Raw genomic sequence first — 27,092 nt, forward strand, 5'->3', positions numbered from 1 at the left:
ATAACTAAATAAATAATATATTTTGTGTAAAAAATTTCTATATAAAAATATTTTATATGAACAAATACTTTTTTCAAATTTGTAATAAGTAATGCTTAACAAATTTACTAATTACATTTATCGTTTTCGGTCTGCTAATTGGCTGATGTAACCGTTACCATCGAAAGCCGCCGCAGCAGGTGACTGTTCGTGATGTGTTGGAGGTTAATAATAACCAATAGAAAAATACAACGCCCTCGTCCTAAAAAACCATAAAATTGCCCTATATCGTCAAAGCCTCATAATATTTTGTAGTTTCATAGTAATTTACCTTTGCTAAGATGTATCTTTGCCTTTGTTAAGGTGTATAACATCCTTTTTTTTTACTTTGTTAAGTTGGTTTCCCTTAATTATGTACGTTAAGTTAATTGTTCGTCCATATGACCATGTCTATATCTTCGCCTCTCACATCTATCCTAACTTCTTTTAAATCACTTGGCCTATTTGTGTCAATCTCTTCAATGGTCTCGCTTTTCAATCTGTTTATCCCATAAGCTTTTCTTGCTACGTTGGCCATGATAAATCGAAAGAACTACATAGGGTCATGGGATGGTGTCAGGTGTAGTACAATCCACTGTGTTTTTTTGACACCATGGAAGTGAAGTCTAGTGTCTCTGTGAGCTCTATCACGATTTTTTTAATTTTTTTAAAACGTTTTTAATAAATAAAATTATTACTAAATCTTAGAAGAAAATATTTTCACCGGATGAACCTATTGGCCACGTCAACACTGTAGCGTGGCAGGCGTCACTGTAAACCCGTCACGCCAAAAACTCTGTGTGACAATATTATTTTGCCACATCAATGTTGATGGCGTGGCTAAAAGGTTCATTCAGAGCAAATATTTTCTCTTGAGGTTTAGTAATAAAATTATTTATAAAAAGTTTTAAAAATAAAAAAATACAGACGCCATTGTAAGAAAGGCGCTAATATATACCTATGTGAGTACGCATAAGATAACAACTCTGATAGGATGTCAAATACAAGGATGTAAACATTCTAAGTATATGGTAAATCAAAACTTGTCTGTATCATGATATTTCTGCTGATGCAAAGGTTGTCGTGGCTGCGTTCACGAGTGATAATCGGCCAAAATTTTCACTCGTTTTTCGTACGTACGCTTCCCGAACTACTATACGGGATATTATTTTCAAAAAAAATTATATGAAAGTTATGTTAAAAAATCAAATTAAACTATTTTTTAAGTTGCAAAAGTTAATACTTAATTAATTATATACTAATGACTTTTCTTGTTTTACGTGGTTTGAATGGACTAATGGCCAGTTTCACTTGCGAATGCAGCCACATATAGCTGACACACATGTCAGATATGATATCCGTTGTAGCACATAAATTACTGTTGTTATATCAACTTGATGATAATATATACTCCTTCCGTCTTAAAAAGAAATCAACTTTTTAGTTTTTTAATATAATGTTTAACACTTCGTCTTATTAAAAAAATTTATGATTAATATTTTTATTTTATTAGATAATAAAACATGAATAGTACTTTATGTGTGACTAATTTTTTAAAATTTTTAAATTTTTTTTCAAATAAGACGAATGGTCAAATGCTCAACAGAAAAACCAAAAATGTTGCTTTTTTTGGGACGGATGGAGCAGTCTGCTTCTTTACCTTAGTAACTGCTTGATGATATGGATTTTGGGATTTGTTGTGGGCAAAATCAAAATAGTTCAAGCCTATAGCGAACAACGATAGACGAATCATGTAAAAATATACTCCCTCTATAAAAAAAACCAATTCTTCGGTTTTGTGCCCAGCGTTTGACCATCCGTCTTATTTAAAAAATTTTTAGAAAATTAGAAAAAAATTAGTCACACGTGAAGTACTATTTATGATTTATCATCTATAAAAACAAAAATATCAATCGTAAAAAATTAAATAAGACGAAAAGTCAAAGATTATAGGTAAAAAGTGAAAAAATGGTTTATTTTGGGACGGAGGGAGTAGATAAATATCGCTACCCTTACAATCAATTGCAAACATTTGGTGCAAGTACATTTGGTCTCAAAAGAACACTATCTCTATTTCAAAATATACGATCTACCATACCATTTTGTTAGAATATAATTTCTGACATGAAATTAATATTTATAGTTTCTTACCGGAAAGTAATTTATTATGATTACACATTTGTTTCGCATGACCTAATTATAAAGTAAATAAAATACATTTATTTTCCTTAAAAGTACTAGCATAATATCATAATTCATAAACTTGTTATATTTTATAAATTCATTTTAACATAAAATTGGTTGTTAGAATTTTAAAGTTTGATGAACTCTTATCCAAAATGACAAAATACTCACTCCATTTTTATTTAATATTGTTGAATTTTTAGTTTATATTTGAACATTTGTCTTATATTCAAAATATTTAAATAGTTTGTTAATTATTTTGTAGCGATTTGACTTCTAATCGACTAAAGATGTTTTAGACACGACTTTATGATTTTACATATTTTCATAATTTTTTTAAATAAGACGGATAATAAAATATAGATAAAAAATAAAAGTTAAACTAAAAAATTAAAGGGAATATTCTGTTAGAGACCGTTGTTGTATTGGCCATGTTTTGAAGCCTAAAGCCTAACTAACAAATGACAATGCCTTTTTCCCTTTGCTTATTTGACAATCACTCTATGACCCCAATTATTTCCTATCTATTTACCATGTTAAATTCTGAAAATGTGAATCATGTGCTAACTCAATCCTGCACGTTCAGTTATTGGTTCGGCCCCTGTATCTGACTCTAGACGGTATTATTGATATTTTTTGGCTACGTAAACACCGTCGGTAAGGAGGATTAACGAAACAGGGTCAGACAACTTGTTTGTTTTTGAAAACAAGGTGTAATAAGCAAAGTTTAAAAAAAACAGGATTAGAAAGAGCCATTGCCCTATTTTTTAACGGTAGAGAGTGTTATAAAGAGGGTATTTCGATCTTTTATCTCTCATCTTAATTTGTTTAGGAAGTTAGGAGAATTTTTTTCGAAACGTTAATTACCAAAGAAGAAAAATACCACGTACGCCGTTGGATTGGAATTCCTATCAATGTGTCCAAGAAAACAACCTTGGAGAGCCAAAGGAGTGAGGGGAGTTTGACTTTTTGGCTACCTCCATTCGATTCGATGCGATGCTGCGCCGCCTCCTCCTCGTTCCCCTCCTCCTCCACGCCGCTGCCGCCGGCGACATCTGTATCGTGGGCAGCGGCATCTCCGGATCATCCACCGCCTTCTTTCTCTCCAATTACACTACCGTCCTCTCCGGCGGCCAATTGCGCGTCTTCGAGCGCCGCGCTAAGGTCGGCGGCCGCCTCGCCACCGTTACCGTGGCCGGAGACGACTTCGAGGCAGGCGGCTCCATCATCCACCCTCGCAATCTCCACGTGCGCCGCTTCGCTGACCTTCTAGGCCTAGCAGCCAAGACCAATGGGGACGACGACTGGCTGGGGATCTGGGACGGCAGCCGCTTCGTCTTCCAGACGCTCCGCCCGCCACCGCCCGGGGCCTCTTGGCTCCGCCGCAAGCTGCACGCCCTTCTTAACACGCTGCACCTTCTTAAGCGTTATGGCCTGTCGCTGGTCAAGATGGACAGATTTGTCCAGGTTCCTTTCTTCCCCCCCTCCATCTTCCAAGTATTTTTACTCTACTCGTTGCTACTATACTATGGAATAGTGGCTTTCTTGCTGCTCTCAGCACTTCCGGAAGTTCATTTTCAACTAAACTAACACTTCTATGCATACATGTGTTATCATTGATTACTTAATACTATATGAATTGTAAAACACTAAATATTTCATCTGAATTAAAAACGACTGAACAGTTCATGTCATAGTACCTTTTTCATTTACGTTGATATTATCGGTCTGAATATCTTAAAAATGCATGGGGATTTCAAAAGAACAACTACAAACCTATCATAATAGCCCACTAAAATTAAAGGGGCAGTATAATGGCACACAATCTTTTATCTTATATAGAATTTCATGGACATTTCCCGTGTATAGAAAAGCATATATTAATATTCTGGGATGCAAAACAATACCAAGATTGACTTTGGTAGAAAGTTTGAAGATGTTTTCTCTAAATTTGAACAACCTTTTTCTAAATACAACAAGGAATCAAATTTTTGGAGTGGAGGCACATCCTACTGGCATCCTCTTCGGCCTGAAATTTCAAACCATGAAATGCGATCACTCTACCTGGCAATGGATTACTTAGTTGATCTGATAATGGGTGTATAAACTGTATATGTTTACCTCTGTCTTTAAAATAGGGCCATGTACTGCTCTCTTCAGCAAGCCAAATCGATGAAAAGGAAGACGATTAATGATGTGGTTCTGTGTAGAGTTAAAGTGCAGGACATACAAACCATGAATTCCAACCTAATGCTGTTCACTGCGGTGAAAAGAACAGGAGGCTGGAAGGGGTTATTGGTACTCCATAACTTGCTGAGAGATATTGTCCTCATTGCCCAAATGCATCGAGCAATGAGAGAAGCGTCTTATTTGCATGAGGGATTGAGAACATCCTATGCCTAACAAGCGGTTATAGACTCCTAGTAACCGATTTGCCAATGAGTCGTGATGTTATGTATGAATAAGCAATGTGCAGTGACTAATCCTGTTAGTGATTAGGTATTGATTTTATCCTGTGGCCATAAATTACTTAATGACATGGCTAACGTGGTGTCTGCATTAGTAGTCAATAATATAGGAGAGTAAGGTTTGCATCTATACACAGTAGGCGGGGAACGGTCTCAACTTGCCATGATCTTTTTGTTTGCCATGTATGTAAATTAGCTAGTTTTTCATCCCTTGCCATTTTCTTGACTGAAATGAATATTCTGGTGGCCTTACTTATCAACTATACAAACTCGCTGAAATGTGTTATTGACATATATGTGTGCAGGATATGTTGCAAAGGTTTCTGCTTTACTACAATGGCTTTGAGTCCCGGCCTGTATTTGACTCGGTTGAGGAGATGCTCAAATGGTCGGGCCTCTATGACCTCACTCGCAGGACCCTAGAGGAGGAGCTGGTTGATGCTGGCCTGAATTCTCAAACTATTTCAGAGCTCGTTACTGTATGCTTCTTCTCAATGTTTTCTCCTCCCTTGCCTTAATTGATAACCCACAACTTTCTACATTTGCAGACCCAACCAGGCTTTAGAATTGCAAATACTGCTACACAATTACATTATGCGTTAAACTTTATTGGTTTCTGACAACAGTTTTGCACTTTATTCCGGTGCATATATTTCTACTAAAGATAAGATCTTTTCAAAAAGAATTTAATTTTACATTTCTTACTACTGGCATTAATCATCTAAGCAGTTGAACTCATATCAGTAGGTGTTACCAATCAAGCATATAATCAGTGTATAGTGTACTCACCAGGACAACTTTTCTTGGTTGTTTTTTCAACTGGGAACGAAAATCATCATTTCATTAATTGCCGAAAAAAATGTTTATGTTAATTGTTATCTTGTCCCCTACTGTTGACAGGTGATAACAAGAATCAACTATGGCCAAAGTGCGAGTATAAGTGGCCTTGCTGGTGCGGTGTCTTTAGCTGGTTCTGAGTCAGGATTGTGGGCTGTCAAAGGGGGCAACTGGCAGCTAGCTGCTGGATTGCTCAAGGCTGCTAACGCCACCTTGCATCTCCAAGAAGGCATAGACTCAATCCATTATGCAGGGGATCACTATGTTCTGAAATCCAATAAAGGGCATGAATATGATTGTGAGGCAACGGTGGTTGCAACACCACTTGACGAGGTTAACATTACATTTAGCCCCGCAATCTCCATTTCGCCGAGGAAGATGCAGCATACCCATGCAACCTTTGTGAGGGGCCTCTTGAATCCTGTAAGTTTTATTTTGCTCTGTGTAACAAACAACGTTCTCACAGCAATGCACCAAGCCACCAACTTAAAACGAGCATGCAGCAAGTAATGAATGATATTAGCTTGGTAACTTAAGGTTGATGAAATGAAAGGCAGAGTCTAGTTTGGTTGTATATTATGACGATTGACGAGGAGTCTGGAACTATGGTGTTTGTTATGATGCAGAAATATTTTGGTCTAAGCTCAGTATCAGATATTCCGGAGCTGATAGGAACCATGGAGGTCCCTGAGATCCCATTTTCAAGCATCTCGATTCTGAAGAAGTACAGCGAGCAGGACATGACTTACAAGGTGTTCTCGCGTAAGAAGCTGAATGATAGTTTGCTGGATGATATCTTTAGGTAAGCAAGAACTTACTCGTATATATTCCAGTCTGAAGAGTGAGTCCTAATAATTGATTGGTGCGGCAATTATAATCACAATCATGCTCGTGAATGAATGGATGTACAACAGCAGGAGGAAGGAGACGATACGGATAAACTGGCCTGCGTATCCCCACTATGAAGCCCCAGAAGTGTTTTCTCCGCTAATACTGGACGGTAAACAGCTGTACTACGTGAACACATTCGAGAGCGCAGCGAGCGCCATGGAGACGGGAGCCGTTGCAGCGGAAAACGTGGCCAGGCTCCTCCTTGCGAGGCTCAGGCTGCCTCTCCCTTCCCGGCTCCACCTTGGGGCCGATGATCCCGACCAGCGAGCAGATCTGTGAATGCATTGCGCACACGCGCCATCTGTATTTGTATTTGTGACCTTTGGAACTACTACTAGTAGCTTTGTGCCAATCAGCTATTTATGTGCTCGTGTGAAAAAAAAATGGTTTAGGATATGGGGATTTCGTCATCCGACTAAACCCGACCTGGTTTCACCTAAAGTGAGAAATGATTGATAGAATAAGTTGTGTTCTTTTAGTTAGGTTATTGCTCGATTTTCACACACGCGCACTATGAATTGCTAAACAAAATATTTGTTTCTATACATAAGTTAATCATCTTAACTTTGTTGAGTAGATTTTTAATTTTATAGTAGTTAGTTTTATCGTTTATACTATTAAATAGTTATAAAAAATTCAGATAATTTTTTAGCAACCAAAAGAACACAAGCATAGTTTAAATGATTGGATTATGGTAGAAGATTACAAAACTAAAAGTACTTGCATTTTAAAACAACATATAGAGTAGTAGTAATGTATGCGGTGAAAACGAGCCAAGACAAGCTTGGATCGGCTTGTGAAAGATCACATCAACACAACTTAGCTTTGTTCGTCTTCATTACGCAAACCGGCTAAAACATGAGCTTGACTCGACTCGTTCCCTGGCTGGCTTGAGTTAGTTCGAGTTGGCTCATAATCCTTCCAATAAGAAGTACTTTTACATGTATAATTTGCAACTAGGAAAAGTACTTTTACATATATTTATTTTTTTATAATTCATATGATAATCATAAGTAACAATAAGACATCATTGGCAAATCAGCTCAGGCCGCGTTCGTTTGCCCCATTTAGTTAACTTACCCCTCGTTTTTCGCGTGCACGTTTTCCGAACTGTTAAACATGTACTTTTTGTAAAAATTTTCTATAGGAAAGTTGTTTTAAAAAATCATATTGAATTATTTTATATTTTTATAATAATTAATAATTAATTAATCATATACTAATTTATTACTATGTTTCCACGACAGGTAAGTTAACTTACTATATATCCACACGAACGCGGCCTTAGTCTTGGCTCATTTAAGAAAAGAGTTAGAAGGCGACTCTTTTGGCTTTCGAGCCATACTAGCTCAAGGCATCCTAAGTACATCTTTTAGTGTATATTTTTTGATAAGTTTTAAGAAATAGACATATCATAAGGTACTAGCTTAGTTAAGGGTGCTCCAATGCTTAGACTCATATTGCTTCCACTAAAGTGAGACCCACTAAAATAAAAGTTGCCATCCTTCTCACATTTCCCCACCATACAATATTTTTTAATCTAAGTACTAGTTGCCTAAATAAGCAATGTGTGATTAGAAAATTTAGCTTAGCATCCATGCTATACATTTCTCTCTTATTTATCCACCTTCTTAAAACACACGTTGAAGCTGCTCTAATAGCAAGTTCAGTAATACAACCAATTATTAGCCTCAATTCATCTATAGTCAATCTAATAATCAATTTATACAATAGCTACATGTAAAACATATACTACCATGTCCTACCTGTCATATACATATTGTATTTTAGAGTCTATAATGTGACTGACTATAAATCTATAGCTTCACTATTTTTCTCTCTCATTTCTTTATCTACTCAAAATATGTTTATAGTTGATTTATAGTCGGTTACCGTACCTGATCTAATGTGTAATAGGATGAACTGGAGCAGTAGTATACGATAGAGATTTGCAGGCGGATATGCTCTTAAGAAAAGTGAAAACCGTTAAAAAAAAAAACAAGGGCGTGATTCATTTCCCCTTAAAATGTTACCGGAAGAAGGGTGAAATGTCGGATATACCGCCACACTCTCAGTAGGAAGGAGGAGAGTGCCGAAAATACCCTCTCATATTTACAAGGAAGGACCCTTGCCGTGGAAGCAACTTCGTTTTCGTCTTCGTCTTCGTCTTCGTCTTCTTCCAGCTCCAACCCCCAAGTAACCCCAAGGAGAGAGGAGGATGGGTCCTCCGCGCCTTCTGCGGGGCCTCCTTCCGCTTCCTCAGCTCCTCTCCGCGGACGCCTGGCTTCCCTGCAGCAGCCGCCTGCAGCTTCTGCTCTCCCACTCCCACTACTCCCGCCTCACCCTCCGCTGGCCCTCCTGCGCCGACGCCTTCAAGCTGCTGCTCGCCCTTCTCCTCGTCTCCGCCGCCCTCGCCGAGGTCCGCTACATCGCCTCCTCCTCCATGGCCCCCACGCTCCGCCCCGCCGACCGCGCCGTCGCCGAGAAGGTACCTCGCTCCGACCACCCTACCTACCTCTGCTTTACTTACAACTATTTATTTATTTTACCTACTTACTGCTTAGCCTTCTAATCAATCATTTGAAACCATCCATCCCCCACTAGCCCATTTCTGCATCATCCCGGCCCCGGACACACAAGATTAATTTGCAATTTCCGCTGGAAACTGCCAGCCCAGCTTGGTACTACTTACTCTAATCTAGTACTATCACACATTATATATCTATCCTTTGAGAGATTTTACAGTGCTTGGAAGGTATCTTGGGTATCTCATTGGCTACTCAGGTATCCACCATTGATTAGCTGAAGGGTAACTAGGAAGTAAAATGATGTAAACATGGATAATTTAGTAATTAGTGTTAACAATGAATCTCTCATTTCTCTTACACCCATTGATGTGTCACTCGCCCCTCAAATGACTGCGATTAGGCATGGGCTATTTCTTCATTGATCATTTCGATCTATACTCATCTGCATACCGTAGATATCTAGAAGATACAGAATATTAATTAATTAGTTAGTTCAATCGTCCTTTCTGCATATATATAATCTGCAATGAAAGATCTATTAATGAGTACCATAATTACTGTAGGTACCTTGCATCTATTAGATTAGAGGAAATCAATGGCTCTCATATTGCCCAAGCACTGTAGCAAGTATCATATCCTTTATTTCATTGACATTTCTCTCTACATATACATGCGCTCTTTTAGATCACCTACTTATTTCGGAGGCCGTCTATTGGTGACATAGTGTTTTTCAGAGTGCCCACGGCCTTGCAGGTTTCATTTTCCTTCCCTCCCTGTGTTTACTTTCTTTTTTGAAGTCTTACACTACACTGCTTATACTACACTACTTTGCATGTCAGAATCATGGCATAAATAAGGATGTTGTTTTTATTAAGAGGATATTGGCAACACCTGGAGATTTCATCGAGGTAAAGTAATCACGACGAAACAGTACTTTCCATGTCTTTTGTTCTGTTGATATGCTATAGCAAAGGACATTTCAAGAATTCAGGATCGGATGCTGTGACCCAACATCCACTTATATAGGCATTTTTGTAGGTTCGGCAAGGGCAGCTTATTGTAAATGGTGTTGCACTAAAGGAACGATACACAGCAAGCCATGCATCATACACAATGGAAGCAATGGTTTGTGCACCACTTATCTATATGAGCAGAGCATTGTCTCCTTGAACAACATTGAGGAGTTTCTATTGCCAGGTCCAGAGATTTTAAACTGCTGTTAACACCAAGAAGGGTTAACAGAAATGACAAGAGAATCTTCATTGACTACAAGAAGATGATCAAAAGTGGCCTGGCTGCTCCGTGTTGTTGACTTCTTGAGTGCCTCGTTGTAATGAGCGGGCCTCAGATGGTGGATGATCTCTTCCATCTATTTCTGTTATCTGATTGACCAGGATCCTGTACTAAAGGTCTAAAACTATGTATGATTCTGCAGCGTCTTCCTGAAGGCCATGTATTTGTCATGGGTGATAACCGTAATAACAGTTGTGATTCTCGTGCCTGGTAAGAAACATATTCATTCCCACATTGTGTCCTTATGTAGATGTAAATATCATCACCTCAAGATTAGCCTAAGGGCACTTAACTATTGAGAAAATCACTCATTTTAAGCCACGTGCTCATGATCATGGGCGTGCCTGAGGATTGGCGATTTTAATCATGATTAAACGTGAAGCATTCCAAATGTCAAGAGCTAGCGTAGAATGAGCATATGCTTAACACTTGCAATTGTGAGAATGTGCCCTAACTTGGCTGATTCATCGCTGGTTGTGAAATGTGCCCTAACTTGGCTTCATAGCCGACTTTCAGTCAATCTTTGCAAACCTTTGCCTGCGAAGTTGGACTAATGCTAAACAATCTTACCTGTGGTGCTTGTGTTAGCAGGGGCCCCCTTCCTGTCAGCAATATCATTGGAAGATACATGATGTCCTTCACAAGAACCTCCATCCAGTAACCAAGGTGAAGAGGATTGATGACCCTGAGTATTGGAAGCTACCTGATGCTGTTTGATATGACGCTAAGTTGATACCGACCGAGTTATGTTTGGCTTGAGCCCGTATATTGTGTGAGGAGTTGCTTTCCACTGCGGCATGTGGCATTGCAGATGTATCGCTGCCACTCCGGTGGAAAACTAGCAGGTGCTAGATAGGTGGAGCCTGCAAAATGTATCAATAACCTGTAGGGTTGGGTGGCGAACTTCTGGACTGGTATGATACGGTTTAGGTGTTGGTACACGGTAGTATTTGTTTACGGCAATATGTATTCACTTCAAATTATCTTGATGACTATTTGCTAGTATCTATTATAGTGAATCAGGAGAACATCTAGTGCTCCAACCCTTTCATTACTGCCTGTATCTGCAATTCTGTATCCATCACAAAAGGCTTACATGTCGCGGAATATTCATGGACATTTTGTTCTTTTTTAAAAAAGAAGAATCTACTGTCTCCCTTTGATATTATTGACATTTTTTAGAGTCATATTTCTTTAAATTTGAACAACCTTGGCTGTGTTCTTTTCTAGCCAAAGATGAAATATTATCTGATTTTTGTGATTGTTATTTAATGTGAATTTTAGAAAGGAAGACGATAAATTTCTGTATATAGAAATTTTCTGTAAATAATAGTATAAAACTGAGAAAAAATCGAAGAATAATCAGGGAATAAGAACGTAAGTACGTGACCCTTATATAGAAATACATAGTAACATATATAACATCAAATTAGTTCATGAAATAAAACATTGATTATATTTTGATAGTATATTTATTTTATATTAAAAATATTGTACTCCCTTTATTTTACAATAGTATAGATTTATGTAAATAGTAATAAATTTAGATATATATACAAACTATATACATTAATATTTGGATAAATCTAAACTAGAAAGAAAATATTATGGTATAAATGGACGGTGTATAATAAGACGTAGCAGGAATAGTAGTAACCTAATAATTTTGAGCGGCTTGCCTCACGGCATCCGGTAGACAAGAGTCAGTTAAAGAGGCAAATAGAGGGGCTAAATATTACTCATATTTTCTCTTCCATTTATACTATAAGTCAAATTTAAATTTTTAAACCTTAAATTTAGAGTTATTTTTATGTTTCTTCATCATAATTTGTTTTTTAGCTTTTGCAAGGCTTTTAGATCGTCTAGAACATGTATATAAAAGTTTTATTCATAAATTATTTTCTTTTTTAAATATGTCATTTTGTTTTTTTTTAAAAAGCCAAACAATAACCACGTATGTAATATTGTATCCAAAAAAGAGACTCGTCTTTTGAGTAAAAGCTTGTATGTTTTGTGTATACCATGACCGACCCTAACCATGCAACTTAATCATCAACAAACGGACATTAAGGTGGTGAACGGAACGATTCTGACGATCTAAGAGGAGTTCCTTCATTTTCGTCTGTTTGCTTGGAGAATCGAAATGCTGAAGAGGTTGGAAGGCGGAACGACGATGAAGCTGAAAGCCCTACAGGGGAAAGAAGTGGTTTCAGAACACGAAACCGAAGAGAAATGACGATATGCTGACAAACTCATAGTACCATCGGCCATGTCCTTCGTTTTATGAAGTAGAAATGTTCCAGAAAGTATTGTCACAAAGCCACACGTCTCTGTCACAATTTGTGTTGGATTTTGCCTGTCCCAGTCCTGCATGTCGATATAGAATGAAATTCACTTGAAAATCGACGGCTATATTATTCTGACTGAAGGATGCTAACACATGCTAGCTTGTAATCTATGACATTGATTGCTTGATTTTCAAGCTGAATTTCCATTTGGTAAACTACAGGAAAATGAACTGAATTATTCTTGACTATTCGCACCACAAACTTTAGATTGAAGCAAGAAAGGAATAGAAAATTAGAGAACAATTAAAACATCATACCTTAAACATGATGACACTAGCCAGTATGGTTAAGGATGTGAACATGGTATAATAAATTGGCGACACAACTGCAGTATTAAAGGTGTCAAGTGCCTGAAATAAGGGAGATAATCGTTATCACAGAAATCGTAATAAATGCACAAATTTTCCAAGGCCCAAAATCTGGTGACATTTCTGAACATTTGAGTCACAACTAACTTACTAATCCTGAAGGACTAGAATACAAAAATGAAATTGTATGCTACTATTCTCATTTGGTACGGTAGAACTTAGAATTTCAATTGGCCTCATGGTATATTAGATCATAGAAGGGGGGAAATCATTTTCATTCAAAGGGAGGAAACCAGAGTACCTTGTTCAAGTAATTCATTTGGGTGATGATGCATGAGAAGACAACCAAAGTAAAAGCCCATGTCTGTGGATATATAAGTTGGTTCATTCCACCAAAGGTCAACTTCAAAGCTATACCAAGTGCCTTCACACTCATAACCTGAATAATTCAACCAATACCTTTGAAAAAGAACACGGATAAAGAAGACAAATACTGGGATCTGAATTAGAGAGTACGTACCGAGATAGAGCCTACAAGAGAGCAAACACCAATATACACCATGACATGTGTTTGCCCGTAAAGTGGAACAACTCGAAAAACAAGTATGGCAACTACAACAAGTACTACTGCAACATAGCATATGAAGGCTGAAAATAACATCGGATAGTTAGGCTTGGTATTAAGACACAGAGAAATTTATAAAGTACATGACAAAAGACAAGGTAACAGAAAATGCCTGGTTCAGTAGCCAAATCCCACACTTTTGTCACTGACTCAATTTCACGCTCCGCTGGGGCATGAAGGACAATTATGATGGATCCCACAACACATAAGATGCAACCAAGAATGCCAAATATGTGTAGCTTCTCACGCAGCATTACACGCGCAAGTATAGCACTGCAGAACAAAAGACAGCTCTCAAACAAAGAGTAAAACCCAAAACACCAAACACATAATACCGTAACTCAAAGACATGCCTGATGATAATGCTGAGAGCGCCAAGAGGAGTGACCAGAATAGCTGGTGCGAATGCATAAGCTGCAAAGTTTGCAACTTCCCCAACAACCACTGAAGAAGAATTTGAGATATGTACAATATTTTATGACAATACTCTATCTGTGAATTACATAAGAAAGCGAGAGAAGAGGGGTTACGTCTTACTTGTTATCATGCCAACCCACCAAATAGGCTCGTACAAATAAGAATAGCCACCGACCCCTATCACAAACATGGAATAGATAAACACATGCAGCATACCAACAAATGAAATTAATTTGGTTAATAGAAAACCATAAAAAATACACGGAGCAACATAATAAGCTGAAAATTGTGAATGGTATCGTCTAGCTAGTTTGTTCAAAAGAGTTTCATCAGGTTGACAATGCAGCACTGGACATACTAAATCTTAGTGGCAGTATGATGATTTTTTTTCTTTTTCACAAATTGCCAGGTAGATCAAATTATTATTATTTATTATTGATACTTGTGCTTAACGACATAAAAATGGGTGTCGTTGATGGGAAAAGAGGAGGACATATAGATAGGGCATCGAAAGAAGTAGAGTGAAGTTGAAACACGTTACCAGCCCGAAGAGCGGAGGAGGCGGCAGCCTTCTTGAGGCCTTTCTTCTTAATGATGAAGCTGGCGCCGATGAAGAGACTAGAGGAGAGTGAGAGCATGAGGCCCTTGATGTTGTCAGCGGACATACCTATGTACCACCTCCCGTCGCCACCTCGCGCCGAGGAGGACTCCATGCCCTAGCCTAGCCTTGGTAGCCCCTAGCTGGCCTCATGCGGGATCTCTCTTCCTCCTTCCTTCTTGATGCGTCGATCCAGGGGGGACGAGGGGTAAGGAGGAGGTGGTTATGGTCCTTTTCTCTCCTCTTCTTTTATTTTTAACTTTCTTTCTTCATACCGAATACTAGTTAGTTGTGTAATTCTATTAATTAGTGCAGCTTGATGGGAGTGTAGAATTACTGAAATCCAAAAAAAACAATTACATACGATAATCGTATGCCTACAGATTGACATGCCATGTAGAGACAGCGGTAAAGTCTCCTCTCTTTATGTATAGTTGAGTTGGTATAAAAACAAACACGGTTACACGTAGAGATACTTAGAAACTTTGTTGGTTGCCTGTATACGTTTTAGAGCCAGGCTATCTACATGCAAAAACAATCCTGTGGCCGCCCGGTCTGAGCATCTCAACTCATCCTGGCCCGTGCGATGGCCCGCACTGCACACGCGTGTGCACTGGTTTGCAGCCGCACATGCAAAAATCAGATTGGGGTCACCGCACAGCCGGCTCATATCCCCCCTACCCCCCTACTTTCCAGGGTTTGGACCTCCCACCGCCGCCAGCCACATCGCCGCCGCCAGCCACACCGCCGGCGTCTCCTCCCGATACCAGCCAGACCGCCGCTGCCATCCACACCAGCGCCTCCTCTCCTGCTCACCGCGTCTCCTCCTGTCACCATCTATTTCAGATCCAGACCACCGCCGCCTCCTCCCGTCACCATCAACACCAGCGCCGCCTCCGCCTCCTCACCGCCGCCTCGTCCCGCCGCCATCCACAAGGGGTAGCGGCAGCGCCAACGCCGGTGGCGTGGGCGCGGTGGTGATGGGCGGCGGCGCCGAGCCGTGGAGCGCGGCAGCGGCAGGGCCAGCGGGCGTGGTGGCGCAGGGTAGCGGGAAACCTGATCGGTCGGGTTCGCCGCCGCCGTGATGGTCGTCATCTTCCGGTACATCAGGATCTGCATGTAGAGCAGCAGCGTCCAAGCAGCAAGAAAGCTTGAGATAATCAAAGAACAACCAGCTGTAGTAGTAGAGGCTTAATTTCAGATGTATAGTTAATCAAGAGGAAAAAAATCATGATTAGATTAGATGCATACTACTCTCGATGTTGCTGGTAAAGGTGTTGGTTAGTTGGTAAATCTGTAGCAAGCGTGGTATGTATGTCTGTCTGTCTGTCAGTGAGGCTTGAGAACGAAATGCAGCAGAGAAAAAGGAGTATATGAACTCTTATCAGAACATGGGTGAAATATTCTCTGCATGATGTTCATGTTTAACTTTTGGCTGTGTTGTACCTCCTATCATTTCTCACATGTTATCAGCTTATCTTCTAGTTCATCACAAGGTGTGAGCTGTGCCAAAATACTGACTCGCATTCTAGGGGTCTTTTTTGAGATAGCTGACATCGAAATAATTATATAGAGATTTTGCTGCCAGCCTATGCGACACTCATTTTGATGAATATGATGTAGCTTAACTGATCTCTCAAATGTAAGTATGGTTTGGTGAGGCCATGTTTAGTTCCAAAACTTGTTGGGAGGAAGGTGACGTCAATACGTATGGTCATACATTTGAAGTATTAAACGTAGTCTAATCATAAAATAAATTTTAAATTTCGTCTGGAATCATAAAATAAATTTTAAATTTCGTCTGGAAACCGCGAGACAAATCTTTTGAGTTTAATTAATCCGTCATTAGCACATATTAGTTATTATAGCACTTATAGCTAATCATGTACTAATTAGGCTCAAAAGATTCGACTCGCGATTCCCCTCATAACTGTGTAATTAGTTTTAGTATTCATATATATTTAATGTTTTATTTAAGTGTTTAAAGACTCGATGTGATATTTTTGATAACTAAACAAGGCCTTGGGTTTTGTTCACGTGGAAATCCTCTTTTTGCAAAATATGAACTCTGACATTGGATATGCTCACTTATATGCAGTGAGCATAGATCAATTTGTTAGATTATTTATGTCATTGCTTTGTTGTACTGGATTGCCAAATCGATCAATTGTTTAATTTATTAATTATATAAAGACTTTGTTCAAATTAAAAATTTTCGTTATAATGATTCCTGCGGCAACCTTTCCATTCAACATAAGAATTGTGTACCATCCAACCAAACAATATATTATGCATACATCATGCATAGATTCAACCAACCAAACAGGGTCTTTGTCACGCCCAGAAATTCCTCACACGAATTTCTGAACTTAATTGTGTATTAAATCCCTGTCCAGGACCAGCCAGGGTACACAAAAAGACAATGTTGATTACATAACCATCGTTCTTAGAAACAACTGAAAATTACACTTATTCTAGCGGAAATGCAGCGGAAAGAAAAACAAAGGGGTAGACTAGCTCCAGCGGGTACGGCTCCAGTCCACAGGCAACACTTCGACGGCGGAACAGCTCACTCTTGAGAGGCACCTCCATCGGACTCTGCTTCTAGCTCTGGGTTGGGAAAGTTAAGCAAGGCTGAGTACAAACCACCGTACTCAACAAGTAACACGGACAAGGGGAAAACAAATGATGCATAGGGATTAACAAGGACAGGCTCGGGTTAGTTGCGATAAAGCAGCAATTTAAATAAATAACAGAGCTTAAAGAATAAAGGTAATTAAATACAGTGAAGCATAAATAGGTAAACAGTTGTAAAATACCACAACACTGTCCAACGTTACACCACGTTGCGACAGGCCCAACCACTACCCAACGTTACACCACGTTGCAGTAGTCCCAAGTGATACCAGATTTTACTCAAGTTATTAGGGTTCACTAATCACAGTGAAGCTGGGAGTTCGCCCGTAACCGTGGGCACGGCTATTCGAATAGTTTATACTCTGATCAGAGGTGTACTACTGTACCCACAAGACACGACTCCACTACACTTGAACGTGCGCCGACATACCACCACGGCATACCGGAAAGGAGACCGTGATAGGACCCGTTACACAACCCTCCCTATTTAATCGTACCACACTTCAGGTTTCACCCCCTCCTTTACACCAAGTCGGGCAGTCCCCTCTTGTGCCTCAGTAGATCCGGAAGCAGGAGAAGCTTTCGTTACACCACGATTGCCCGTCCATACTCCATCACGCCTACCCTTGCCTGGGTACGTCAAATAGTTCGAAGTCATGCTTCAAATCCCACCTTACCCATTTCGGCATGTGGTTAGCACTTATTTACTTCCAGGGTTTCCCGTGAACCGGTCCTTAATCGCCATGGGTGCGACTCTCAAAACCATGCACCCACAGCCCACCATTATCAATATTTTAGTTGACATTAACCCGAACCGGGTAGTGAATCATTATCTCGGCTATCCAGAATTAAGCATAATTATATGTGATCCCATGAGCTATTTGTTCTAAGCATGGCTAAGCATTAACCTAGGCCTGACTCTAATCAAGTTACCCCTGGTCCAGCAATGAACAAAGTTGGATAAACAACGGCATAATAATAAGGTTTACCCGAAAATAGCATAAAGTAAGTACTTTAATTAAAACAATGCATATTTGAAATAATAAAGCGGGGAATTTGCAATAATGGGTTCAATATGTTCAAGGATGAGTGTCACTTGCCTTGCTCTGGCCCTTGGGGAACTTCGGCGACGATCTCGAAGTAAACCGGCTCTTCGGCGGGGTCCGAATCTAAGCGACAAAGCACAAAAATAAATAAAACAGGCACAAACTCTACTGAAACAGCAAAAGAAACTATTTTTAATGGATTCTTGATATTTTTATGAATTTAATGAAATTTGAATGGACCTAAACGGAGACTAGATGAATTACTTATGAATTTTAGAAGTTTTCTGGGTTTTTTAACTAAACAGAAAAGTCCTAAATCAATTATTGCGCAATTAATGGGGCTGCTGACGTCAGCGAGGAGAGAGGGTACTGACGGCTGACAGGTGGGGACCACCTGTCGGTGAGAGAGAGAGGGAAACAGAGACTGACACGCGGGACCCACGGGAGGAGAGAGGAGGCGGGCGCGAGGAGCGACTGACGGGTGGGACCCACTCGTCAGCGAGAGGGAACAGAGAGCTGGGGACCGAACGCGCGGCTCGGCGGACGGCGGCGACCGGCGGGAGCGGCGGGCGACGCGGCGGCGGCGGCGCACGGCGACGGCGCGACGGCGACGACGACCGGGGCGGCGACGCACGGGCGCAACCCGGCAGAACAGCGGCGACGGCGACTGGCGAGCGGCGGCAGCGCGGCACACGTGGGCGCAAGAGACGGCGGCCAGACGTCAGCGACGCGGAGGCGACGACGACCACGGTGACCGACGGGAGCGGCGGGCTTCGGCCTCGTCCGGCGACGGCACGCGACTCGGCGGCGGTCGGCCGGAAAGGGGGAGAAAGAGGGGAGGTGGGTGCGGAGGCTCACCGGCGGCGGCGAGGGTGCGGACGGGTCGGCGAGACCGAGGCGAAGGTGGCGACGCGGGCGGGTGCGGGAGATCGGTGGTGGTGGTGGAGATCGATCGGCGGCAGCGACGGGCGAGACGCGGCGGCGGCCGGGCGACGAGGGAACGCGCGGCGCCGAGGAGGCTCCCTGGTGACGGCGAGGGCGGCAACAAGTCGGCGACAGAGGGACGGAGGTGGTGACGCAACAGAGCGGCGACGACCGGCGACGGGCGACGAGATTGCGCGGTGGCGGCGAACGGCGGCAGCGCGGCGGCGACTCGAGCGACGATGGAAAGCGAGCGACGGCGCGGCGGCGGAGGGGATTTATAGGGTGGCGGCGACCGGCTAGGGCGGGCGGAGGTTGGAGACCGAGTCGGCGACGACGCGGTCTCGGCGGCGGCGGATGCGGCGGCGGCGGTTGCGGCGGCGGCGCGGAGTTCGGCTCGGACGCGGCGCGGGCGAGCGGCGAAGCAGTCACTGACAGGTGGGCCCCACCTGTCAGTGGCGCGGGAGAGAGGAGGGAGGCGGCGCGGACTCGCGGCGCGGGCGACACGGCGAGCTGGGCCGAAGCCGCGGCCCAGGCGGGGGCGCGCGCGGCGGGCGGAAGGAGGCCGGCTCGGCTGGGCCGGCCGAGCGGGAAGACGGGCCGGCTCGGCTGGGCCGGCCCGGGAAGGAAAAGAAAAAGAAAAAGAAAAAGGAAAAAGAGAGGGAGGAAAATTGGACTTCGGCCCAATTTGAGAAGGAAGGGAAAAAGAAAGGAAAAAGGAGAGAAAAAGGAAAACCCCACTTTTGCCGAGTTTTAAATTAATTTGTTTGGCCGAATTTTATACTTCTGCAATTTGAATTTAAATCCTGTTAGTCGATTTGCGAGCCACGATTTAATTGAGTTAATTCCTTTTAGAGGGATTTTTCCTGAGTTAATTAAGCCAATTGTTATTTACGGATTTTTTTTTACGATTTAGGCTTAGGACGAAACTCCGGGTGTGACAAACCTACCCCCCTTAAACGGAATCTCGACCCCGAGATTCGGAGGCACTGGCGAAGAGGTGCGGATGGGCGGCCTTGAGCTCATCTTCTCTTTCCCATGTTGCTTCTTCTTCTGGGTGGTGACTCCACTGAACTCTGCAGAATCTGATCACACGGTTCCGAGTCTTCCTTTCACTAGTTTCTAGAATCCGTGCTGGCTTCTCCACATAAGTTAGATCTTCCTGCAGATCGATGTGCTCGGAGTTGGTCTGTTCCTCAGGCACACGGAGACACTTCTTGAGCTGCGACACATGGAACACGTCATGGATTCCGGCCATGTTAGCGGGGAGTTCCAACTGATACGCAACCTCTCCCCTGCGTTCCACTATCCGGTATGGTCCCACGAAACGTGGTGCCAATTTTCCTTTGGTCTGAAACCGGTGCACTCCTCGCAAAGGTGTGACGCGGAGGTACACATAGTCTCCTGCTTCGAAGGCTAAGTCCCTTCGACGATTATCCGCATAACTCTTCTGTCTGGTTTGGGCCGTTTTCAACCTTTCACGGATTATTCTGACCTTTTCTTCCGCTTGGCTTAAAACTTCAGTCCCAAAAACTTGACGTTCTCCTGTTTGATCCCAGAAGAGGGGTGTACGACACTTTCGCCCATACAATGCTTCAAAAGGTGCCATCTGCAGACTGGCTTGATAACTGTTGTTATATGAGAACTCTGCATACGGTAGATTCTTATCCCACGTTCCACCAAAGTCGAGAGCGCAAGCTCTGAGCATATCTTCAAGAATCTGGTTTACCCTCTCTGTCTGACCATCTGTCTGGGGATGATAAGCTGTACTGAAGTTCAGTCGGGTTCCCAATTCTTCCTGTAGCTTCTGCCAAAACTTTGAAGTAAACTGACTCCCACGGTCAGAAACGATCTTCTTCGGTACTCCATGTAAACACATGATCCTAGCCAAGTAAATCTCGGCTAACCTTTTCCCTGAGTAGGTAGTGTGAACTGGTATGAAATGAGCGACCTTTGTCAATCGATCAACAATTACCCAAATCGAGTCATGACCAGCGGCAGTTCTTGGTAAACCAGTGATGAAATCCATCCCGATTTCTTCCCATTTCCGTTCTGGAATCTGGAGAGGTTGCAATAGTCCTGCTGGCCTTTGGTGTTCTGCTTTGACTCGTTGACAAACATCGCACAAGGCGACGTATTCTGCAATCTCTCTCTTCATACTAACCCACCAAAACTTTTCTTTGAGGTCCTGATACATCTTAGTACTCCCAGGGTGAATAGAGTACTGGGTTTGATGAGCTTCTTGGAGTATCAACTCCTTCAACTCCTTGTTATCTGGTACGCACAACCTGTTTCCCATCCAGATTGTTCCATGTTCATCTTCTGAAAAATCTCGAGCCTTACCAACTCGCATATTTTTCTTTAGTTCGGCTATCTCCGGGTCATTTACTTGGGATTGGCGTACTTGATCCACCAAAGTGGGCTGCACTTCTAGGGCTGCCACAAAACCTTCTTCGACTAAACCCAAATTTAGTCGTTCAAACTCCTGTTGCAACTGCTCACAAACTTCTGTTGACATCGCAGCGTTGCAGTAATTCTTCCGGCTCAAGGCATCTGCAACCACATTCGCTTTGCCTGGATGGTAGTGGATACTTAGATCATAATCCTTGATCAATTCCAACCATCTTCGCTGACGGAGATTCAAATCCGGTTGTGTAAAGATATACTTCAAACTCTTATGATCCGTATACACTTCACACTTGTTACCGATCAAGTAGTGTCGCCAAATCTTTAGGGCATGCACTACAGCTGCTAATTCCAAGTCGTGAGTCGGGTAGTTACCCTCATGTGGTCTCAACTGACGAGAGGCGTAAGCAACCACCTTTCCTTCTTGCATTAGCACACATCCCAGTCCTGATCTGGATGCGTCACAGTAAACCTGGAAGTCCTTCGTTTGATCCGGCAAAACCAACACGGGAGCCGAAACCAACCTTTGCTTGAGCTCTTCAAAACTCCTATCGCACTCACTTGACCACCTGAACTTCTCTTCCTTTTTCAACAACTGTGTCATTGGCTTGGCTATCTTTGAGAAATTCTCAATGAACCGGCGGTAATAGCCCGCAAGTCCTAAGAAACTCCTGATTTGGGAAACCGTCTTAGGCGGGGTCCACTTGATCACTGACTCCACATTACTGGGGTCTACGGCTACACCTTGGGCATTGATCACATGGCCAAGGAACTTCACTTCATGCAGCCAAAAATCACACTTGCTGAACTTGGCATACAACTGGTGTTCCCTTAGCTTTTCTAGCACAATCCGCAAATGTTGCTCGTGCTCTTCTTCTGACTTGGAGTAGATAAGAATGTCGTCGATGAAGACAACCACAAACTTATCCAGGTATTCCATGAACACCTTATTCATGAGATTCATGAAGAATGCCGGGGCATTAGTAAGTCCAAACGACATTACCGTACACTCATACAAGCCATAGCGAGTAGTGAATGCCGTCTTAGGGATATCTTCTTCCCGAATTCTCAACTGGTGATACCCTGATCTCAAATCGATCTTGGAGAAAACTCTGGCTCCCTTCAACTGATCAAATAGGTCATCAATCCTTGGCAGAGGATACTTATTCTTGATAGTGACATCGTTCAAAGCACGATAGTCCACACACATTCTCTTAGTTTTGTCCTTCTTCTCAACAAAAATAACCGGGGCACCCCAAGGCGAGGTACTCGGTCGGATGTAACCTTTCTGAAGCTGTTCATCCACTTGCTTCTTCACTTCTGCCATCTCCTTGGCGGCCATCCTATAGGGTCTCTTATAGATCGGAGCGGTTCCGGGTACCAAGTCGATACGGAACTCGATCTCTTTTTCTGGCGGCATCGTTGTGAGATCATCTGGAAACACCTCTGGATACTCACAAACCACTGGTATGTCTTCCAACTTCTTTGGGTCTTTGTCTTTTTCCGAGGGTTGTTCTTCGGCTTCCATCTGATTTAAACAAGTCCTGGTTGACACTGACTCCAGCGACTGATAAGTCACCACTTTACCCTCTTCACTGGTCAAGGTGATTGTACGCTTGGCACAATCAATCACTCCTTGATGCTTGGTAAGCCAGTCCATTCCCAAAATGACATCTAGGTCTTTAGATTCGAGAAGGATGAGATTGGCTAGAAAGGGTGTCCCTTGGATTTCTATGGGCACAACAGGGCTATAAAGGTCCGAAAACATACTATGCCCTGGAGTATTAACCCGCATCGGGTCTCTTAACTTTTCCCTTTTTAACCCAAGCATTCCCACAAACTTCCTTGAAATAAAAGAGTGTGTAGCACCAGAATCAAAAAGTACTGTAGCAGGTACGGAGTTGACAGGAAACGTACCCAGTATTACTTCTGGCGCAGCCTGTGCTTCTTCGGCGGTGACGTGATTCACGCGAGCTTGCACAAACCTTTGCCCACCGCGCTTCGGCTTCGGGCACTTGTCAGCAAAGTGACCTGGGTCGCCACAGTTGTAGCACACCCCAGGCTTTGCACCTGCATCCTTCCTGGCTGGAGGAGGTTGAGCTGTCGGTGGAGGAGCATTTTGTTGCCGGGGAGCTGGTGCAGGAAGAGTACGCTGAGTAGGAGCACGCTGGGACGAACCACTGGAGAAGTTGTTGGGATTGTAAGGACGATGTTGGCAGACAATGAAGGTTGATTGCCCGTGTTGTTGATTCTGAGGATAGGGGCCGGTGTGGAATCGGGGCTTCTGAGGAGGCGGCTGGTTAGACCTGAACTGCGAAGCCTTCCTCTTCTTGTCCATCTGGAGGTGCTGGTCCTCTTGGCGGATGGCCTTGTCCACTAGTTTCTCAAAATCAGCATAGTCGCCCGAAAGCAACTGCTTCTTCAGTTCATCATCCAAGCCTCCGAGGAACTTTTCTTGCCTTTCGGCGTCGGTGCGGACATCCTCAGGAGCGTATCGCGCTAGGCGATTGAACTCATGAAGGTACTCAGTCACCGTCTTGGTACCTTGCTGCAAAGCGCGGAACTCACGCTTCCTCTGGGTGACTATCCCGTCGGGAATATGGGCCTTGCGGAAGTTAAGACAGAACTCCGCCCAAGTCACTTCTGTGGTAGCAGTGCGGGTAGCCAGGAAATTATCCCACCAAGCAGAGGCGGGACCCATCAGTTGATGTGCGGCGAAGGAAACCTTCTCTTGGTCAGTGCACTGCAATAAGTTGAGCTTCTTCTCGATAGCATGGAGCCAATCACTTGCCTCCATGGGGTTGGTGGTGCTTGAGAAAGTTGGGGGACGAACACGGAGGAACTCCGGTAACTTGGACTGCACTGGGGGTGGTCCCTGCTGTTGCTGGTTATTCTGACTTTGATTTAGAAGCTGCTGTAGCAGTTGTTGGTGCTGCTGCTGTTGCTGTTGCATCTGCTGCATCGTCCAAGAGAGCATCTGCGTCTGGTTAGCAAGAACCTGGGCAAGCGACGGGTTCTCTGGTGGGGGCGGCGGGGGCGGCGGGGGCGGTCCTCCGGTGCTGGACTGGTCGGTGTCGCGGTTGCCGTGGCGGGTGTTCACCATCTGCGGGGCGGGAGGAACAGAGAGAGAAAGAAGAAAAAGGAACGACTAAGCAAACAGGGGCTTTATTTAATTAGTGAACTGTAATTGTCTTGCTTAAGAAACACACTTAAAAACCACACAACTCCTGGCGGTACAACCATAACCCCACTACTGCTATGGTTCACCACTAGCCCCAAGCGAAGCAAAACTAACACACCAAAGCTAGCACACAACGACTAAAACGAAGCTAAGGGCGGCGTCTAGGGCACGGAAGGAGAGCGACGATCGACGACAGGGGACGGATCTTCTTCCTCGTCTTCAGAGCGGCTTCTTGAGTTGCTAGGGAGACCATCTTCGTCTTCACCAGAAGCGGACTCACTGCTGCTAGAGACCGCGACGACCCTGTTGCGGTTCCTTGCTGCGTTGAACGGGAAGACACCTTCCTCGGGCACTGGGGTCGGAGAGGTTGGCACTATCTGCATCAGGGGTCCTGATCCATCCGGGGCACTGGGGTAAGACTGAACTCTCGGCGGTCCACGGGTTCGCTTCCTTGCCGTCGTGCGACACCTTGCACCTCCGGGCTCAACCACTACCCAACGTTACACCACGTTGCGACAGGCCCAACCACTACCCAACGTTACACCACGTTGCAGTAGTCCCAAGTGATACCAGATTTTACTCAAGTTATTAGGGTTCACTAATCACAGTGAAGCTGGGAGTTCGCCCGTAACCGTGGGCACGGCTATTCGAATAGTTTATACTCTGATCAGAGGTGTACTACTGTACCCACAAGACACGACTCCACTACACTTGAACGTGCGCCGACATACCACCACGGCATACCGGAAAGGAGACCGTGATAGGACCCGTTACACAACCCTCCCTATTTAATCGTACCACACTTCAGGTTTCACCCCCTCCTTTACACCAAGTCGGGCAGTCCCCTCTTGTGCCTCAGTAGATCCGGAAGCAGGAGAAGCTTTCGTTACACCACGATTGCCCGTCCATACTCCATCACGCCTACCCTTGCCTGGGTACGTCAAATAGTTCGAAGTCATGCTTCAAATCCCACCTTACCCATTTCGGCATGTGGTTAGCACTTATTTACTTCCAGGGTTTCCCGTGAACCGGTCCTTAATCGCCATGGGTGCGACTCTCAAAACCATGCACCCACAGCCCACCATTATCAATATTTTAGTTGACATTAACCCGAACCGGGTAGTGAATCATTATCTCGGCTATCCAGAATTAAGCATAATTATATGTGATCCCATGAGCTATTTGTTCTAAGCATGGCTAAGCATTAACCTAGGCCTGACTCTAATCAAGTTACCCCTGGTCCAGCAATGAACAAAGTTGGATAAACAACGGCATAATAATAAGGTTTACCCGAAAATAGCATAAAGTAAGTACTTTAATTAAAACAATGCATATTTGAAATAATAAAGCGGGGAATTTGCAATAATGGGTTCAATATGTTCAAGGATGAGTGTCACTTGCCTTGCTCTGGCCCTTGGGGAACTTCGGCGACGATCTCGAAGTAAACCGGCTCTTCGGCGGGGTCCGAATCTAAGCGACAAAGCACAAAAATAAATAAAACAGGCACAAACTCTACTGAAACAGCAAAAGAAACTATTTTTAATGGATTCTTGATATTTTTATGAATTTAATGAAATTTGAATGGACCTAAACGGAGACTAGATGAATTACTTATGAATTTTAGAAGTTTTCTGGGTTTTTTAACTAAACAGAAAAGTCCTAAATCAATTATTGCGCAATTAATGGGGCTGCTGACGTCAGCGAGGAGAGAGGGTACTGACGGCTGACAGGTGGGGACCACCTGTCGGTGAGAGAGAGAGGGAAACAGAGACTGACACGCGGGACCCACGGGAGGAGAGAGGAGGCGGGCGCGAGGAGCGACTGACGGGTGGGACCCACTCGTCAGCGAGAGGGAACAGAGAGCTGGGGACCGAACGCGCGGCTCGGCGGACGGCGGCGACCGGCGGGAGCGGCGGGCGACGCGGCGGCGGCGGCGCACGGCGACGGCGACGCGACGGCGACGGCGACGACCGGCGAGCGGCGACGGCGCGACGGCGACGACGACCGGGGCGGCGACGCACGGGCGCAACCCGGCAGAACAGCGGCGACGGCGACTGGCGAGCGGCGGCAGCGCGGCACACGTGGGCGCAAGAGACGGCGGCCAGACGTCAGCGACGCGGAGGCGACGACGACCACGGTGACCGACGGGAGCGGCGGGCTTCGGCCTCGTCCGGCGACGGCACGCGACTCGGCGGCGGTCGGCCGGAAAGGGGGAGAAAGAGGGGAGGTGGGTGCGGAGGCTCACCGGCGGCGGCGAGGGTGCGGACGGGTCGGCGAGACCGAGGCGAAGGTGGCGACGCGGGCGGGTGCGGGAGATCGGTGGTGGTGGTGGAGATCGATCGGCGGCAGCGACGGGCGAGACGCGGCGGCGGCCGGGCGACGAGGG

General features: G+C 44.0%; 3 protein-coding genes across 10 annotated transcripts; 2 read left to right on the forward strand and 1 right to left on the reverse strand.

The window, feature by feature from the left end:
• The first annotated feature begins 3,135 nt into the window (after positions 1-3,135).
• On the forward strand, positions 3,136-6,862 carry LOC102720704 (farnesylcysteine lyase). Of its 2 annotated transcripts, none has more exons than XM_040522902.1 (5): positions 3,136-3,669; positions 4,976-5,149; positions 5,571-5,930; positions 6,134-6,309; positions 6,425-6,862. In XM_040522902.1, the coding sequence occupies exons 1-5, from the start codon at positions 3,199-3,201 to the stop codon at positions 6,675-6,677; spliced, it is 1,434 nt and encodes a 477-aa protein (XP_040378836.1). In that variant the 5' UTR covers positions 3,136-3,198; the 3' UTR covers positions 6,678-6,862. The 2 variants fall into 2 exon arrangements, with proteins under 2 accessions (XP_040378836.1, XP_040378835.1); XM_040522901.1 differs by having other exon boundaries at positions 3,137-3,669; positions 6,422-6,862.
• Positions 6,863-8,533: 1,671 nt separating this feature from the next.
• Positions 8,534-11,371, forward strand: LOC102720984 (probable thylakoidal processing peptidase 2, chloroplastic). Of its 6 annotated transcripts, none has more exons than XR_001550031.2 (7): positions 8,534-8,886; positions 9,611-9,679; positions 9,766-9,834; positions 9,965-10,051; positions 10,124-10,277; positions 10,362-10,429; positions 10,811-10,834. XR_001550031.2 is itself a non-coding variant. In XM_006653861.3 (6 exons), exons 1-6 carry the CDS (start codon positions 8,617-8,619, stop codon positions 10,878-10,880), a joined length of 636 nt encoding a protein of 211 aa, XP_006653924.1. In that variant the 5' UTR covers positions 8,536-8,616; the 3' UTR covers positions 10,881-11,371. The 6 variants fall into 6 exon arrangements, 2 of the variants coding, with proteins under 2 accessions (XP_006653924.1, XP_015691673.1); XR_001550032.2 differs by having other exon boundaries at positions 10,808-10,828; XR_001550028.2 differs by having other exon boundaries at positions 10,124-10,429; positions 10,811-10,841.
• Positions 11,372-12,144: 773 nt separating this feature from the next.
• On the reverse strand, positions 12,145-14,746 carry LOC102712076 (probable magnesium transporter NIPA4). 2 transcript variants are annotated; one of them, XM_006653023.2, is made up of 9 exons: positions 14,459-14,746; positions 14,038-14,094; positions 13,854-13,944; positions 13,613-13,773; positions 13,396-13,523; positions 13,177-13,314; positions 12,825-12,917; positions 12,481-12,586; positions 12,145-12,407 (listed from the first exon to the last, which is right to left on the reverse strand). In XM_006653023.2, the coding sequence occupies exons 1-9, from the start codon at positions 14,628-14,630 to the stop codon at positions 12,286-12,288; spliced, it is 1,068 nt and encodes a 355-aa protein (XP_006653086.2). In that variant the 5' UTR covers positions 14,631-14,746; the 3' UTR covers positions 12,145-12,285. The 2 variants fall into 2 exon arrangements, with proteins under 2 accessions (XP_006653086.2, XP_015691842.1); XM_015836356.1 differs by lacking the exon at positions 12,145-12,407 and having other exon boundaries at positions 12,497-12,722.
• Between the last annotated feature and the right edge of the window lie 12,346 nt (positions 14,747-27,092).

The sequence above is a fragment of the Oryza brachyantha genome, chromosome 4, assembly GCF_000231095.2.
Source record: "Oryza brachyantha chromosome 4, ObraRS2, whole genome shotgun sequence".
Lineage (NCBI taxonomy): Eukaryota > Viridiplantae > Streptophyta > Magnoliopsida > Poales > Poaceae > Oryza > Oryza brachyantha.